Source organism: Phocoena phocoena, chromosome 16 (assembly GCF_963924675.1).
Source record: "Phocoena phocoena chromosome 16, mPhoPho1.1, whole genome shotgun sequence".
Taxonomy (NCBI): Eukaryota; Metazoa; Chordata; class Mammalia; order Artiodactyla; family Phocoenidae; genus Phocoena; species Phocoena phocoena.
This window is the reverse complement of record NC_089234.1, coordinates 57,729,274-57,745,774: the sequence shown is the minus strand read 5'-3', so window position 1 is coordinate 57,745,774 and position 16,501 is coordinate 57,729,274. Positions and strand designations below refer to the sequence as shown.

At 47.8% G+C, this 16,501-nt stretch overlaps 1 protein-coding gene across 1 annotated transcript in view; it reads left to right on the top strand.

Moving 5' to 3' along the window:
• The first annotated feature begins 7,514 nt into the window (after positions 1-7,514).
• Positions 7,515-16,501, top strand: part of LRMDA (leucine rich melanocyte differentiation associated) — a 1,124,791-nt gene continuing 1,115,804 nt past the window's right edge. Inside the window, exons 1-2 of the mRNA XM_065894827.1 lie at positions 7,515-8,009; positions 13,905-14,005. Coding sequence (XP_065750899.1) covers positions 7,980-8,009; positions 13,905-14,005 — 131 coding nt within the window. The 5' untranslated portion in view covers positions 7,515-7,979. The remainder of the gene's footprint in view (positions 8,010-13,904; positions 14,006-16,501) is intronic.

The following is a 16,501-nucleotide window of genomic DNA, read 5'->3' as shown; positions in this document are numbered from 1 at the left end:
CCTTTGCACTTGCTGTTCTGGCCGCCTGGAACATTATTTTCCCCCTAGATGTCCACCTGGTTCTCCCTTGCTTCCCACAGGTCTTGGCCTAAATATCACTTTCTTAGTGGGGCCTTTTGATCCCCCCGTCTACCCCTGGCACTTTTTATCCCCCTTTTCTGCTTTATTGTTCTCTTACTTAGCACCACCTGACATACTCTGTATTTATTTGTTTGTTATCTATCCCCCTACTGAAAGTAAGCTCCACAAGGGTAGAAGCTTTGTTTTCTTTACTGCTCTGTCCCCAGAGTAGTGTCAAGCATACAGCCAGCACTCAATACATATTTTTGAATAAATGAATTGAATGAATGAATTTCCAGTACCTCAGGAAAAGTTATAAACCCTCTGGGTTCCAAGTACCAACAATCTATAAAGTGTCTGCATTCTCTACTGGCCGGTAGTAGCTATTGTAGTAGATGGGCGGCCAGGGTGTGTCTCGGATTGCGGTTCAGGGCTCAGATCATAGCCATGAGATGGAACCCGTGATTCTCGCATTGGCATGTGTCTCTTGTGTATGCACTTACGTGTGTGTTTGTGTGCATTTGTGTGTCTGTGACAGTCTGTGCCAGTGCAGTCATGTATCAAGGTTAGTGATTCTTCTGTGTTTTCTTCTCCACGAAAATTGCAGATGCTTTATAGAGCTGTAGAACTTCTGTGTGCCTGTGAATGTCTCTTCTTCCAGCTGCAGCATCTTGAGGTCTCAGCCCACCTGTGCTCTGGAGCCATCCAAAGCCTGATGCAGTTGTCCTGGGATACTCATCTTTCTGGCTGGGGTGACTCTACCCTTGGAAGCACTTGAATTCAAGTTCACCACTCAAGCACAAGCAAAGTGACAACACGACAACACAAGACTAAGAGAACGCTCATAGCTTTTGCATTTGCTGTTCCCTCTGCCTGGAAAACCCTTCTCCCAAGTCTTCTCATGGCTGGTTCCATCTTATTATTCAGACTTCAGCTCAATTATTGCTCCCCTTAGAGAAGCCTCCCCAGAACACCCCACAGCTGTCTGAAGCTGTGCGGTTTGGGCATCACAGAAGCATTGTGAGTGGGGCTGAGGTCCGGTCCATGCTCTGCTCATCCAGGATTTCACAGGAGAAAGGCTCTGAACTTCTCACAGAGACCTTGGACATTGTATCTAAATTAGCATCTCCACCCCGACTCTCTCTCACATTGTCTGCTTTTGTCTTCATAGCACATGTCAACGCTTTCTGAGATTATGTATTTCACAGACTTGAACTTATATTATTTATCTGCTTGTTACCTGTGTCTTCCATGTAAACCTCATGGGAGTAAGGACTGTATCTGTCTTGGTCCTTATTCTACCCTCAGTGCTGACACATAGTACGTGCTTACTAAATATTTACTAATGAGTATATTCGTTCTTCTTATTTTGGGGAGATGTACACACTTACTTGTATTCTTATTTTAGTAATAAATAGCTCCTTAGATCAGTTAGTCTACGTTTAAGGAAACTGAAGATGTTAGGAGTGAAAGAGTCTCCACGGGCACCCAACTGGTTGGTAGCAAAGCTAGGTCTTGAACCCAGGACTCTGGCCACTATAAGCCTTGACCAGCCATTCATCTGACCCTCAGCCTCGGGTGCTGGTGGTGCCAGGTGCAGCTGACAGCTGTTTTGCCCCTGGCTCAGAGCTGCAGAGAGAGCTGGGCTTCCTTTCGAAGAAGTGGGAAGAGACGCTAAATTAATACTGGTAAATCATGCCAGAACCCTCGTATGCACATTATTATTATTGCCCCCCCATATATTCTAAAATAATCCCTGTAAATAATTATAAATCTCAGTGACAAATTTTTTCTTTTATTTCCAGGAACACATTTATTCATCCTAATCTCTTCAGGGGTAGGACAAATTGGAGCACTGGGTAGTGAATACAATTTGCAAGTAGGCAATAAAAGTAGAGAGAAAATTAATATGTATTCCTCAGCACTCTAAAAGGAGAGGAAGAACATTAATAGCCATTTCCTTGCAGATATAAGTTTGAAAATGTTATTTCTGATCCATCAGCGTGGGGCTCCACATGAGGAAAATGGTTACAACGTGACAAGAAGTGATTAGATGTGAAATGGCATCTTTCTGGCACTCCTCCCGTCTCTTTATCCTGTTCTTATTGGGACATAGGAGGAATCATGTTTTGTTCAGAAGATCACAGCTCTGGCCTGGGATCAGCTGCTCATTGGCTGGGTGACCTTGGGTAATTCCTTTCTACTCTCTAGGGCTTGGTTTCCATATCAGTAGCTGGAGTAGATGAAGCAGTGAATTTGGGTTATCACAAATCCTAATGACTTGAACGTACTTGAGAAAAATAGAGATGCTACGGTACCACCTACTGAATCAGAATGTCATTTTCTGAGTTCTATATATTTTTTTGTGACATGCTGAAAGTCTCATAATTCTTTTTTTAAAAAATTTTTATTGTGGTATAATTGATTTACAGTGTTATGTTAGTTTTAGGTGTACAGCAAAGTGAGTCATATTGAGTCAAAGTGAGTTATACATATACATATATCCACGCTTTTTTAGATTCTTTTCCCATATAGGCCATTACAGAGTATTGAGTAGAGTTCCCTGTGCTATACAGTAGGTCCTTAGTTATATATTTTATATATAGTAGTGTGTATGTGTCAATCCCTATCTCCCAACTTATCCCTCCCTACCCCCGCACCGGTAACCATAAGTTTATTTTCTACATCTGTAACTATTTCGGTTTTGTAGATAAGTTCATTTGTAGACTTTTTTTAGATTCCACATATAGGCGATATCATATGATATTTGTCTTTCTCTGGTTAGTTCCATATATTTTAATTGAGGTTGGGGGAGGTTCCTCAACCTCTAAGTGGCAGAAACTTTCCAAGCCAAGCTGGGATTCTGGAAGGGTAGTTGGGGCTTAGACACTGCTCCCTTCTTCCCCACTGGACAGTATGAAGTTGAACAGGTTCTTCTGGTCAAGGATCCCTTTCCCTCTCAAAAGTCCAATATGAGCCCCTCTCCCCAAGTCAGAGATGACCTTGCTCCTGAGCCCAGCTAAGGACTTAGAGTATCTGTCAAGTTCCAGGCAAATTGGGGAATAAGATTGGTTTCTCATTGCTATTTTCAGGATTTGTGAAAATAATGCTAAGAAATCAGCAGATGGCAGTTTCATTTGTAAATTCTTTTTTCCCCCTGCCTTTTCCACGCCAATCTCCCTCCTCTCTTTGTTTTTAATTACAACGTAGTATTTGCATGTTGCAAAAAATCACAGAAGCAAAGCAGAAACCCCTTTCCCACTCACCTTCCCCAAACCTGCTCACTTCCCCACTCCTTGCTAATGTTTGTATTTTAGTAGAGAGACAACAACAGAACCTTTTAAGATCTAAAGAGAAGGGAAATCTGAGGCACTGAGAATTAATAATGATAATAATGATTATGATAATAGTAAATAATAAACTAACATCTGTGCGACGAAGACTCATGCCAGACATTATGATTGCATTTAATATATATTAAAATTTTTAATTGTTCGGATTGGGAGAGCGGAGAGGTGTTTTGGAGTATAGATCATCCTCAGTCCCCTCACATGCAGAGAGGGGCCTGGAAACCTTCCCTCTTTCCTACACTTCCCAGACTCCTTCTTTTAGGCTGAAAGGAGGCTGCTTCGGCAACGAAGAGCATTTTGTATGCAGACATCCAGCTTTTTTTTTCATTGAAATCTAATGTGGTGAGTCTGAACTAGGGGCTGGGGCGTGATTAATTACAGCAACCATCTTAACCTGCTCGGGCTGAGCCTGAAAGAAACGAGGTCAGGCTGAACAGAAATTCAGGATAGAAAGGAATGCTAATAAAACTTTGTTAACTGGCCCTGTCTTTCTTTCAGCTGCTGATGCACGGAGTTGGAAGATTTAAGGAATCAGTTCCTGTTTCGCTGGTTCTGGCCGACCCCAGAATCAACTCCCTTGATTGGAAATAAACAGGATCTTCCTTTTTATCCCCAGGAATGTGATGGAGGAAGGACTCTAGGGGAAAAGGTCTCTTCTGCCAAAGAAGAAGAATAATAACAAAGATGACAGTGGGAATAAAATATTGCCTTCTTCATCAAGGGCAATAAGGAAGTGTCTAGCTATATGTGTTGAGCCTTCTCACTCTCCATATATGCATGTTAGAACTCCAGAATTCAGCCCAGGTTTGATCTGAACTCTTTCTGTTCTGTGGTCCTCTTGAGTGTACTATACATATTGGGCTACATGTCTCAATTTTGGTTTCAGAAAACAGGATTACAATTATAGCACTTCAGGTTGACATAGTACTGTAAATGTCTAAGCATGAACCTCTCCTAAAGGGTATATCTCTGTCATGTGTACCCTCAGTGCCTGGCACAGTGCCTGGTCCTTGGAAGCTGGGGCAGAGGGGCTATGGTATAAATAGGGTAAGGCAGGGGGTGCCTGCAGCTCCCTCTCTGTTGGCTGAGGAGTGGGGCAAGGGGACTGAGGAAGAACTTGGATGACTGCATGAACTTTCCCTTTCCCTCAGTGCTCTTGGGGCAGGGGCAGGAAGAGCTGTGTTCAGGGAGAAACCTCAACAAGACTCATTCCCCCTGTTGACTTTTGTAAACTCCTTGTATTCCAAAGGACTCATTTGCCCACTTCTGGGCCAGCTCCCAAGGGGAGGACCATGTTACCTAAAAAAACTTACCTTTTGCTATTTCTTTTTTTCTCTCCTTTATAGTTTCCCTTCTTTCTCACTTTCTTTTTTACCTTTTGCTATTTCTATTAAATTTTCCTTTTTGCTCAAGAAGGTGATGAGGTAGAAGAATGTCCCCTCCCCGCTCTTCCAATCTTCCTTGGTCCAGGGATACAGATTCTTTTTCTCCTTCTCCTCTCCCTCCCCTTTGCCTTCCTTCTCCTTGTTCCTCTGTCATGAAGACTAACTTCCCAAAGCTGAGGGGAGTAGGGAGAGGTGAATCCAGTCTGTTTCTAGAGAAGCCCTTCCCCACTACATTCAGTAAAAAAATTAAATGTTTACTCTGCTCAAGAATTTTCAATAGCTCCCTATAATCATCAGTTTATATTCATTTCTGACATTAAAGTCCACTTTTTTTTTTTTTTTTTGCGATACGCGGGCCTCTCACTGTTGTGGCCTCTCCCGCTGTGGAGCACAGGCTCCGAACACGCAGGCTCAGCAGCCATGGCTCATGGGCCCAGCCGCTCCATGGCATGTGGGATCTTCCCGGACCGGGGCACGAACCCGTGTCCCCTGCATCAGCAGGCGGACTCTCAACCACTGCGCCACCAGGGAAGCCCTAAAGTCCACTTTAATCTGAGATATCCTGAACTTTATTCTTTGTGATTTCCCAATTCCCTCTTCCCTACAGTCAACTGGTCTTCCTGATGTGTTCACTTAGTTGAGACCAGAGCGGTTGGGGAGGCATTCTAGGCAAAACCAACAACTAAAAGGTGAGCAGAGGATGGGAGAAGCAGGAAAGGAGGCAGGAAAGGTAAAGGTTGATGGGATTTAAAAGATCTTGAGGGGGGCTTCCCTGGTGGCGCAGTGGTTGAGAGTCTGCCTGCCAATGCAGGGGACACGGGTTCGAGCCCTGGTCTGGGAAGATCCCACATGCCGCGGAGCAGCTGGGCCCGTGAGCCACAACTACTGAGCCTGTGCGTCTGGAGCCTGTGCTCCGCAACGAGAGGCCACAACAGTGAGAGGCCCCCGCACTGCGATGAAGAGTGGCCCCTGCTTGCCACAACTAGAGAAAGCCCTCTCACAGAAACGAAGACCCAACACAGCCAAAAATAAATAAATAAATAAAAAGAGTTATCTTAAAAAAAAAAAAGATCTTGAGGGACATTAGTTTGATGATTTTGGGCTCAAGATTTGGGGCTGTATTATTAGATTGGGAGGAGGCCACTGAAAGATTTCAGGTAGGGTCAAATCGGGCATTTAGAATGATCGCCCTGGGGCTGTGTAGAGAAGGGAACAGCAGTGAGGGGGTTTGGAAAGGTGGCAAAGATCCCTGCTCACTTTGGTGTCATTGGTGGATAGTAGGGTCTGCAGAACAGACCTTCTATGCTCAGAAGACGCAGCCGTGTATGGAGGCAGGGGCGTGGGTGAAATGACCTCAAGCACCCTCCTCCTGGTAGGGGGAAGGGGTGGGGTTCCAGTTTCATCTCTGAGTAGGTGTCAGTTTATTTCCACGTGTTCTCTCCTTCGGGTCAAAGCCCATCTAGAAAGGCCAAGGGGAAAGTTCCCCGGGGGAGGGTAGAGAATCACTTCCTTCTTTTCAGGCAGGAAAGGCAGACAAAAGTAGACAATGGACTCAGAGAGGGTGCATCCAGCAGAGAATGAGGGAGGAGCCTGAGGGGCTGGCCCGGGGCAGGAGGCCTCAGAAGATTCCCTTTGATCCCCCTTATCTCTGGAGGGCAAGCTTTCTCTTTTGGCCTGTGGGGCCTTTTGTTGCAAGCATTTCCTGGAACCCACCAAGGTAAACACAGCCAAGTGTGTGTTCTTACAGCTCCACTTTGCTGTGTCCGCTCCTCCCAGCAGAGAGAAGGGCAGGCGGGTCAACCCTCAGAGGTCAACCCCCACGTTAGAGTGCGTTGGCACCAGGCCTGAGAGAGAACCATGAGGGCCACAGAATGCTGAACCAGTATCGTAATCATCACCGTCAGCTGCGCAACCAGCGCCTTCTAAGTGCTGTTTAGACACAGGGACCAATGAAAAGTCCTGTGAACACCCCCTTTGATGGAGATGGGGAGCTACAATCATCAATAGGCCTACTGAGTTGAGGTCCCTGGAATGCCTGTGAGACCTGGAGTCTGGTGCGTGAGGACCCAGTTTTCCCTTCTCTATTAGAATGGTGCCTATACTCATTGGTATGAAGGGAGCAGGATGGAAAGGCTCGTTAAGGCCGGGCTGCCTCTCAGCTGCAATAAGGGATGGCTGATAATGTGACATTGAATTGGATTCTGGTGATAGCTTTGTGCATCCTGGTGCTGGAGGTATGAAGGCAAAAATACAGAGAAAATTAGGGTCCTTTCAGTTGAGAACAGGCATGAGCTTCCATTTACCCGTCCCGTGGGCCTAACTTCACCCAGACAGGAGGCAGCAGGGGCTACCCCTCACTTCCAAATGAGGCAAAGCTGTGTGTGGGGAGCTGACCCCATGGACGACTTCCAGCCTCACATTTAACATTTCCCTGTGAGAAGAGAGAATAAGGGATGCCTGAAATTTGGGGACATCGTTCAGCACTTCTTCCCAGGGCGTATTCCTGTCAAGTGGGGTGCTATTAGCTGAGCCAGTGGTTTATTTATAGAAAAATTCAATTCCCTCCTCCCCATGCAAATGGGAACTCCACCCCATCAGGTGTCCTTTCAATCTCTCAACTGCCCTCTTCCCTTCAGAGTTGGGGACAGGAGTTCCCAATATGCCCCTCCTCCCTGCAGTTGAGGACAGTTATGTAATCCGGATTGTGAAATGGAGGACAGTCCTGGCTCTCCACACGCCCCTGGCTAACGGCTGCGATGGGGAGCCCGTGATGGGAGACCTCCCTGCTTCTCCATCCCCCAGTGCGCCCCTACCAACGCGCCAGGGCTCTGGGCATGAGATGGGGCTGCTATTCCCGTTGCCCTGACCCTTCCTGAGCCGTAGAGTCCGGGGGCGGGGCACGGGGAAGCCCGGCGGTCTCGCCAGTGAGTCGGGCGCGGGCGCTGTGGGCACCTGTTGCGGCGCGCAGGGCGCTGAATGAGGCTCACCTGCTCGAGGCCCGGCCCAGCGCTGGCGGCGGGCGCACAGCTGAGCCGAGGTTCAGACGCCCGGCCCGCGCCTCGGGCTTCCGCCGGGTCAGCTGACCACCCAGTGCGGAACTAATAGCCGCCCCGAGCTGCCCGCCGCCGTCGCCGCGCCTCTGCTCCGCGCTCCGCACTCGGTACAGCGCGTCCGCCCCGTCGCCATGGCTGGGCTTGTGGTCAGTGGAGTTCAAGTAAGTATGCTGGGGCCACCCCGCCCCCGCCTCGGCACATTTGGTCGGGCGAGGGAGCCCTGGGGCGAGCGGCGTCCCGAGGTTAGACGGGGCTCCCTGCCTCACTGCAGGGGGCTGCGTCGGCAGGTGGGGAGTGGCTCCATGCCCAGGCCTACCCGAGTTTGGTGAGCACGGGCTCGGATTTGCGCCTGGCACACCTCCTGGATGGGACGAGGGGGGAGGCCCCCAGGTCGCCAGGGTCCCCTCCAGCCCCAGCGCTCACTGACCAGGGGCCAGCCCGCGGAGCTCTCCATCAGGCCGAGTGGGTAGTACGCACAGCCCACGGTACTTTCCCGGGCCCACAAAAAAAGTTTTCTTTCATAACCAGAAGAAAAAAAAAGAACCTTGGTTAAAGAAACGTTTTAATATATTTGTCTGTACACCAGTGCAGTTGTAGAATATAAATTGTAGCTATGGGTTTTTATTTTCCCCCCGCTACCCCTCGGAGGAAGGAATCTATGAAAGACAGTGAAAATCGTGATGCATCCCTGCAGGCGCTGGGTTGGGGGTTCTGCTGCAGACTTGCTCCGGCTTCTGACCATAGGCCCCTAATCAGAGGTGGGTAGAAGGCTACAGTTCTACAGTTTTATTTTGGTCCTGATTTCTTTAACAGGCGTCCATGGGAAATGGCAACACTCCAGTTTCAACCCGAGGTGATAGACATCCAGCTTTACTTGCTGTCAGCCCTGTAGTGAAGCCTTAGGTGGTGTTAGTCATTGCTGGAGGGACGGACTCAGCCATTATGGGGACCAGGTGCCTTTTATTTGTTGGAGAAGCCAGGTGTCCCTTTTAAACTCTGATTAAGCCAGCCCTCCTCCTTCCCACCTTTCCCTGCACACCCTAGAGAAATGGTTCTGAGGTGTTGAGGCTCTCCCCTTGGATTGCCTAAGGCATGTACTGTAGGCAGAATTAGATTTTGAGGTTACTTTTGGGCTAAGGGAATGTTTCCCCTTCTCAGAGTTCAGAAGGGAGCAGACCAGGGAGGTACCAGCCTGGGAAGGAGGTTAAAATGATGCATCTTATTTAGCAGGCAGGGAAAAGGGGCTTTCTGGGAGTTAACAAGGCTGCTGGGGGAAGGGCTGGAGGAGAGGACCTCTGCCCAAGCAGGGTCCCTGACCCACCAGAACCTAGGTCTCTGCATTTCAGACCCAGGGTTCTCTGGGTGTAGCTTCTTGCAGCTTCATGGAAGACTTGGCAGTGGGGCTGCGCCTTCCTGTGCCTCCCTTTCCCTTTTTCTTCCCCTGTTTCCCAAACTTGATTTTTTTTTTTTTGCGCCCCTTGATTTTAGCACATCCCAAACTGCCCAAGGACATTCACTGACCTGTGGGTGAGGCATTTTGGGCCCTTGGGGACAGTTCTAAACAGATGGAGCTGCCAGGGAAGGAGCGGAGCAGGCAGGTTGGGGAAAATGCTGTTGGGTCATTAGTGTGCCGTATTCTAAACCTCCTAGATCAGTGAATCTGAGTGGTGGCCTTGGGGTTAGGGTCTTTTTAGCATTCTCCCTCTTGCAGCCATTATAAGATACAGCACCTTGGGCTTCCCTGGTGGTGCAGTGGTTGAGAGTCCGCCTGCCGATGCAGGGGACACAGGTTCGTGCCCCGGTCCGGGAGGATCCCACAGGCCGCAGAGCAGCTGGGCCCCTGAGCCATGGCCGCTACTGAGCCTGCACGTCCAGAGCCTGTGCTCCGCAACGGGAGAGGCCACAACAGTGAGAGGCCCGCGTACCGCAAAAAAAAAAAAAAAAAGATATAGCACCTTGAATGTGTATTACATGGTACTTCTCAAACGTGGGATCCTTATAAAGGGGGGGGGAACCCCACTTGTTGTGAAGTCCACAGCATTACTGTTTTTATTATAATATTGCTTAAGTATACAAACATAAGACCAGATAGAACTTTTTCTAAGTTCGTATTTAGAGACTTATAAGCCCCAAATAAAGGGATGGCTTAAGTGTAGAGATGAAAACCGTAACACCCGTAAAATTAAACAATTTAATGAGATGGATGATGTTCTGCTGAAACTTGGTCACTGCTTTCAGTGCTGCTGTAGGCTGACGGCCATCACCCTGGGTTTGAGGAGTTGCACAGACCTGTAACACCACACACTCGGGGATGAGGTGGTCCTCCCTACACGTTTCTCTGTAAAAATCTTTTAACATGGATCTGACTCCATTTGGTCTTCTTTTGGCTTGAATGCATCATTTATATTCAGTACGAAAGCCTCAATCTTCCTTTTCCACTAGCTTAGGATAATTAAAGTAGGGGCGTTAATACAACTGCAGGTATAAATGCAAACTTGAAATTTGGGTACTGAAATCTCATACCCGAAAGACATTGGAATAAGAAACCCCTGCCACAGGAATATTGGTCTGATTCAATAACTATTTACCCAGTGGCCACTAGGTGCCCAGGACAGGGCTGTGTACTTTAAATATGTCAACTTATCCTATTCCTCAATTTTAACTTACAGGGTAATATGTGACTCATGGGGCTGTTTAATCAGGGTTGACTAGTTAAGAGCCAGGTGGTAAGCTTTTAATAAATGTTAGTAGTTACATTATTCTTAACACCTTTGGAGGTGGTTCGTGTTTAACTAGTTTATAGAAGAGGAACAGACTCCATGAGATTGTGACCCATCCAAGATAATACCGCTAGTAAGTAGGAGCACAGGGACCCAAATTCATGCCCAGAGCTGTTTCTACTCTCACAGAGCTTCCAGTACTGTGAACTTAAGAATCCCTCACCCCTGGGTGGGGGCAGGCATCCTAAAATGATCTCCTCTCAGTCTGACTACTACGGAAAAGTTCAGGAGCCAGACCATCCCAACTGCAAAGAGAAACCCTCAGTGTTCTGCAGTTTGGTAATTTTCTGCAGCTTCTGCTCAGAGGAGCTGGCTGTGTGTACATCTGCGTATCCCACCAAGACATTCTTATTTTTCCGTCTGGTGTTCCTCACTGTAAGGGTCTTGAACTTGATATGTTTTCATTTCCCTGATAATGGTGTCCTTTTCTGCTGTAATTCCACGCAGGGTAGACGTCTTGGGGTGCATGTTACATAAGGTAGGCAAACTAAAAGTACGAAACTTTGTTCTTCAGTTCACTCAACATCAAGAGAATTGACTAAATGCAATGACTTCTCACTTTGGATGGGCTCTTCTGTGCCATTTAAGATCTCTTAAGCTCTGTATCCCTTCTCTTGTTTGCTGAAGATGCAAACTATTTTTGATCTGGCTCTTCTGGCTTCCTGTTTTATGTTAGGTGGTCCCATGCTCCAGAAAGTTTCCTGACATCCTGAGAGGTCATGTCTTCCACTCAGGAGCACTTCTTGAATAAGTTTCTCCTCTCATTATGAGTGTTGGTTGCAGTGCCTGGCAGTGACTGCTTGCTGCTTTGAAGCCTTTTCCAGCCAATTTGGACCCTTCAACATGGTTGACTTAACTCACATCTCAGAAAGCTTCCAGTTTACCGTGAGGGTGGTCTAAGCATGCAGATGGCTTATCAAGTTGGTTTTCTTACAAAATTTTGGAGACATGGTCCTCATCTCTGTGGAATAGGAGCAAGTTGTGCTTTGTTTAGTTCTCTGGGGATATTGCGCTGTTAAGACCATGGAATAAAACAAGCTGATGGAATCCTTGTTAGACATGTTGTGAATGATCCGAATGCTTCATGGTGATAGCTGTCCTTGGTGTTTGTTTGCTCTGAAGTGGAATCCTACAGGAGCAAAAGGGGAGCAAATGTCCCTCTTTCCCCAGGCTCTGACACTCTTCTGGGGCCTTCCACACGGTGTCATGAGGTAGCTCTAGACCTTTCAGCTAGGAAGACTCATTTTGAAGCCGAAACTTGATGATAGATGCACCACTGGATTTTGTTGATGAAGAAAATCCACATCCACGTGTGGATATTTAAGAATTCCGTGGCCTGCATGTTGGAAGTCCTTATTCCTGGTGCAAGATGTGGTCCAGGCTCTATCATTAAGAAAGATGTGTTATAGTGGGCAGGCCTCTGGAGTCTGTTTCCCTGTATAAAACGAGGGGTTTTGATTTGAGTCCCTACTAAACTTAGCCCTTGATGACCCTATGAGGAAAGAACTCAGTTCCTACATTGAAAGCTCAGCCTCTGCTTCATATATAGCAGAGGTCTTGAATGATTTTGATGTGTACAAGATGGTGGTGCATTTTGGGTGAAAGGGATGGGTCTTCAGGTGAGCACCTTGGGCCTTGGGACCAATGTGAACATATAATACAGAAGAAGCTGCCGATGGAGTACACATTTGAGTGATGGAAATCCCTAGATTCTCCAGTCTCTCCTTAGTGTATAACTTCCATCTCTGCTTGGAAGCAGAACTTAATTTGTTACACAAGGAGTTCTGAAGAAAGATGGGTCTCGTGTAGAAAGGGGGAGAGGGTATCATATTGAACTTACAGCTCTTTAGTTTCTAGCCTGTATCTTCCTAAGTCAAAATAATTTTATTGGAGTCAGCTATTTTTCTGTCCCTTATCCCCACTTTGTCTCCTCCAGGAATAAAGTTACCGAAGGAGAGTGAATACACGATGTTGTATCGTCAACGATTGGCCCCCATTGGATAGGACAGGGTTGAGAGATGACCTGAAAAATTGAGGGTGCTAGGGTGCAGCGTGACTTGTATTAGATTGAGCCACATGAAAGTACTGTTGTGTAGTTCTACAATGATCGAAATATTAGTAATTGATACAGTTTAACCCAGTACCTGAGGATGCAAGAAGGCCACCATATTCTTGTTCTCAATTAGGAATCATAACTTCCCCACCCCCCTGGACACCTCTCTCTAATTCCAAGACATCCTTGTCTGTATGTGTAGAAAAATGAGGGTTTGCAGGGGGAAAGGATCAAGGCTACAGCCACGAATTTCTGCCGAGCAATTGAAGGTAGGGTCCTTTAGTGGGAAAGCGTCATGTACTGTGACCCACTGGCCAACTGGTCACTGGTTTGTCTTACTGGTTTTGGAATTAGTTGCCAGTCCTTCCTGCAGTGTGCTATCTGTAAAAGTCAGTTTCAGAAACTCAGTGCTCGGAGCAGTGAGAAAGCCCTCTGACCTTGTCACAGCCAGAAGTTTTGGGATCAAATTTCAGTTCAGCCTCTTAATGTTTGGGCACACTCTAGGTAAATAATAATAATAATAATAATAAAATAAGTAAAAGAATGCCTGAGGGAGCAGCTCTGCAAGCAGAGTGGGGTTGATTGCCAAAGGATCCCTGGAGGACAGGGTCTTGGAAGCTCTGGCCACCCATCATTGCCCCATCGCCTTTGAGTCAGCTTCGTTCAGAGTGTGGAGGACATTTTATACACGGTGGAAATAGGATGGGATTGGCGGTCTGGGGAGGTTTTCTTGTCCAACCCTATTTGTTCCAGCACCCTGCAGGTTGGATGCTGGTACGCGCATCTGCTCTGTCTTTTATGAGGTGATGTGCATCGCGGGGTATTTGGGGGAGGGTGGGAGCAGAGGAGGGGAAGCAGGAGAGCCAGAGGGGCAGCTGTTGGGAAGGCCCCTGAGCAAGAGGCTGATTGCTGTGATTATACCAGCGTGCTCTGACGTTGGGGTTTTTTTGGGGACATCTGAATCAGGCCAATTTCAGTCCAGTTTCCATTGTGCTGGGATTAGTCTCCATCATGCTAAGTGTACCAGCAAAGGGGAGCTGTTGGCAGAGTCCCTGAAGCCCCCAAAGCTGATTTGATCAGGAAAACAGCCACACGTGGGGCTTCTCGTGTGTGAAGCGTGTGTTTCAAGTTGCGGAAGCAATCATCGGATCAGTGACGCAGGGTTGTGAGCAGCTGGGTGATTTCCATTGGCCACAATTGTTTCTGTTCCATTTAATTTCCAGGTGTCCTACATAGGCCAGGACTGCAGAGAGATTCCAGAGCACCTCGGCAGGGACTGTGGACATTTTGCAAAGAGGCTTGATCTGAGCTTTAACCTTCTGAGGTATGTAACCTTCACAAGACACAGACCAGGCCTGGGAGGCCCAGTCCCCCTGGTAACGGCCTGCAGATAAAAGTCAGACATCCCAGTCAGACATCCCAGCTCTGCATAGGGTACAGGGCTGTGAGACCTGTGGAATTGCACCGCGAAGGTTTGACTCTGCTTCACATGGTTCTCTGCTCCCCTCTTTGCGCCGGTGAAAAAGCAGCAAGCTTAGCATCTCACATGTGTCACGAGAGGGCCGTCAGCGTCACTTTGTTCTTTTAATTTCTCACTGATGTCCATGCAGACGAGTTAGACTACTCTTGGGGAGAAAGTGAGGTAGAACCAACAAGTGCTTTGGGGGTGTTGAGGAATGCTTTCCTGGATAACTCCATCGCCCAAAGATTTGCCAAATCCCAGGTAGAGTGTTTTTGTGTGATGGAATCTTTGCCTTTTTATGAATTGGAACTTTAAATATTTGCAATGATGATTTCTCCCAGATGGTATTTCAAAGTAATTACAACACTGTTGGCATGGGGTAGGTGGGAGGGAAACTTGAACAACTGTTCCAAACTTGGCAGAGAAGGTAAGGGTGATCGTCTGTATTATTCCAATGGAGAAAACAGACAGTTGTTTCATTTCTTCCTAAAAGATTTTGAATTGCGACTGGCTTGGGGGCTTCGGGGAGGGAGCTAGGAGGTTCTTGGAAAGCAGGTATCAGTGGGACAAATGGGCAGGGATCTGGGTGGTGGCTTTTCCTAACGAGGTGGTTCCACACAGAGGTTTTTCCTAAGTGTCCCCTTTAGAGCCATGCTGTCCTGGGAAGGGAACAAACTGTGTTAAGGTGGAAGGAGAGGTGAAGAGCTGGAATCCCACCCCGGGGCTTCTGTACTTTCCTGCTTCCATGCTGCCGAATGTCTTCTGAGTCGGGACACTTGGGAATTACGGATTCCAGAGAAGATGGACAAAATTCGGGGCTTTAAGGCACCAGAGGGTAGAGGGGAGTTGAAGCTAAGCCAGCAGAGCTTCTTGGGCTGGTGCTCAGGAACTCACAGATGAGATGCATGGTCTCCAGGGAAGGGGCGTCCAGGGAGTTGTGTTGCAAGTGAGTGGGTGCTGTGTGCTTTCTCTCCCTGATTCCCAAGGGGTTTGTGTGCTTCTGGAGAGATGTGGAAACTGAAAAGTTGCAAAGTAATAGAGTGATGAGAGGATGCCAACAAACACTGACTGTAAAGAAACAAAGGATGGTTTTTCGCCCCTACCCAAATTGGGGACAGAATACACAACCTGGACTGGACAGTGCCTGAGACACGGGCGCCCCTTGAATAGCTCCCCAGGACAGACTCAGGCAAAGCGTTCCTTGGGGCATCGGAAGGAGTTCTTCCCATGTGACCGGCCTCCAGGGGCTTGGGGCTCTGTGGCTCAGGGGGTGGCTGCTTTGCTACTGGGAGCCCGGACGTGGGTTTCAGGAGGCTGGGCCCTGTGAGGGAGTGCGTGTCAGCAATCACAGGTCATGGGACTGGGCTGCCAGTTCTGAGGAAACAGCCGTCGTTGTCATGCTCCGGGCCCTGCCTCCCTTTGGCAAAGAAGGGGCTGGAATCCTGGGAGGTGTGTGTGTGCCGAGCGAGCTTGGTGGCGAGAAGGGGCTCTTGGCTCTGAGGGGCTGGATCTAAAAGGATTTATCACAGGAAATGACGGGTCCTGGAGGCAGGAACATTTTGTGAGAAGGAGGTCGGTGGAATAAATTCAGAGGGAGAGGAGTTAAGATTTTTATTAATTTTTGTTGCTGTTGAGGAGATAGATTTCTGTAAGTGTTGAGTTTGAGGAGTGATCCCTTCTGGTTAGGAACCTGTTCTTACCCCTGTTGTGGTCAATGTGTGGGTTATAGCTGCGTTGGGGCAGGGATGAAGTCTAATGGAAGGGTTTATATTAGGACTTACAAAGTCAGAAGGTGTTACAGACCACAGTGGAGAAAAGTAACCCTGGCTTGACATGGTTATGTTGGGATTGGCTCATCTTTGATGGTCTTATTAAGCTAACTCGGGGGCAAAGGGAGGTGGCACTGTTTATCTTGGGTGTCAGAGGAAGATGCAACCTTACTCGGGCCCTGGTCTCTACCTCCAGCTGGATGAATATTCAAAGACGACTTAGATGCTTAACTAATTTCTCTTAAAAAAAAAAAATGGGGGAGGGGAGAGAAGGAGGAGAAGGGAAGAGGAAGATAATAAACTTACCTTCCAAATAGATGGGAATGTGACAGATGTCACTAGCCCACCAGGCTGCAGGGATCATCATACCCAAAGGAAATACTGTGAATCCCCATCCCACCTTCTGTAGGTTTCTTCCCAGCCCTGCCTTACTATTTCCATGGAATTTGGGGGAGCATATCACCCTGTATTTGCTCTCCACCTGGATTCACCATAGCTCCCTGTTCTAACTTTCTCTGCTCTATCTGCTGTTCTCCCTGTTGGCAGCTTGTCTGGCCCCACTTGGGACACCCCCTTCATCTCTCTGAAG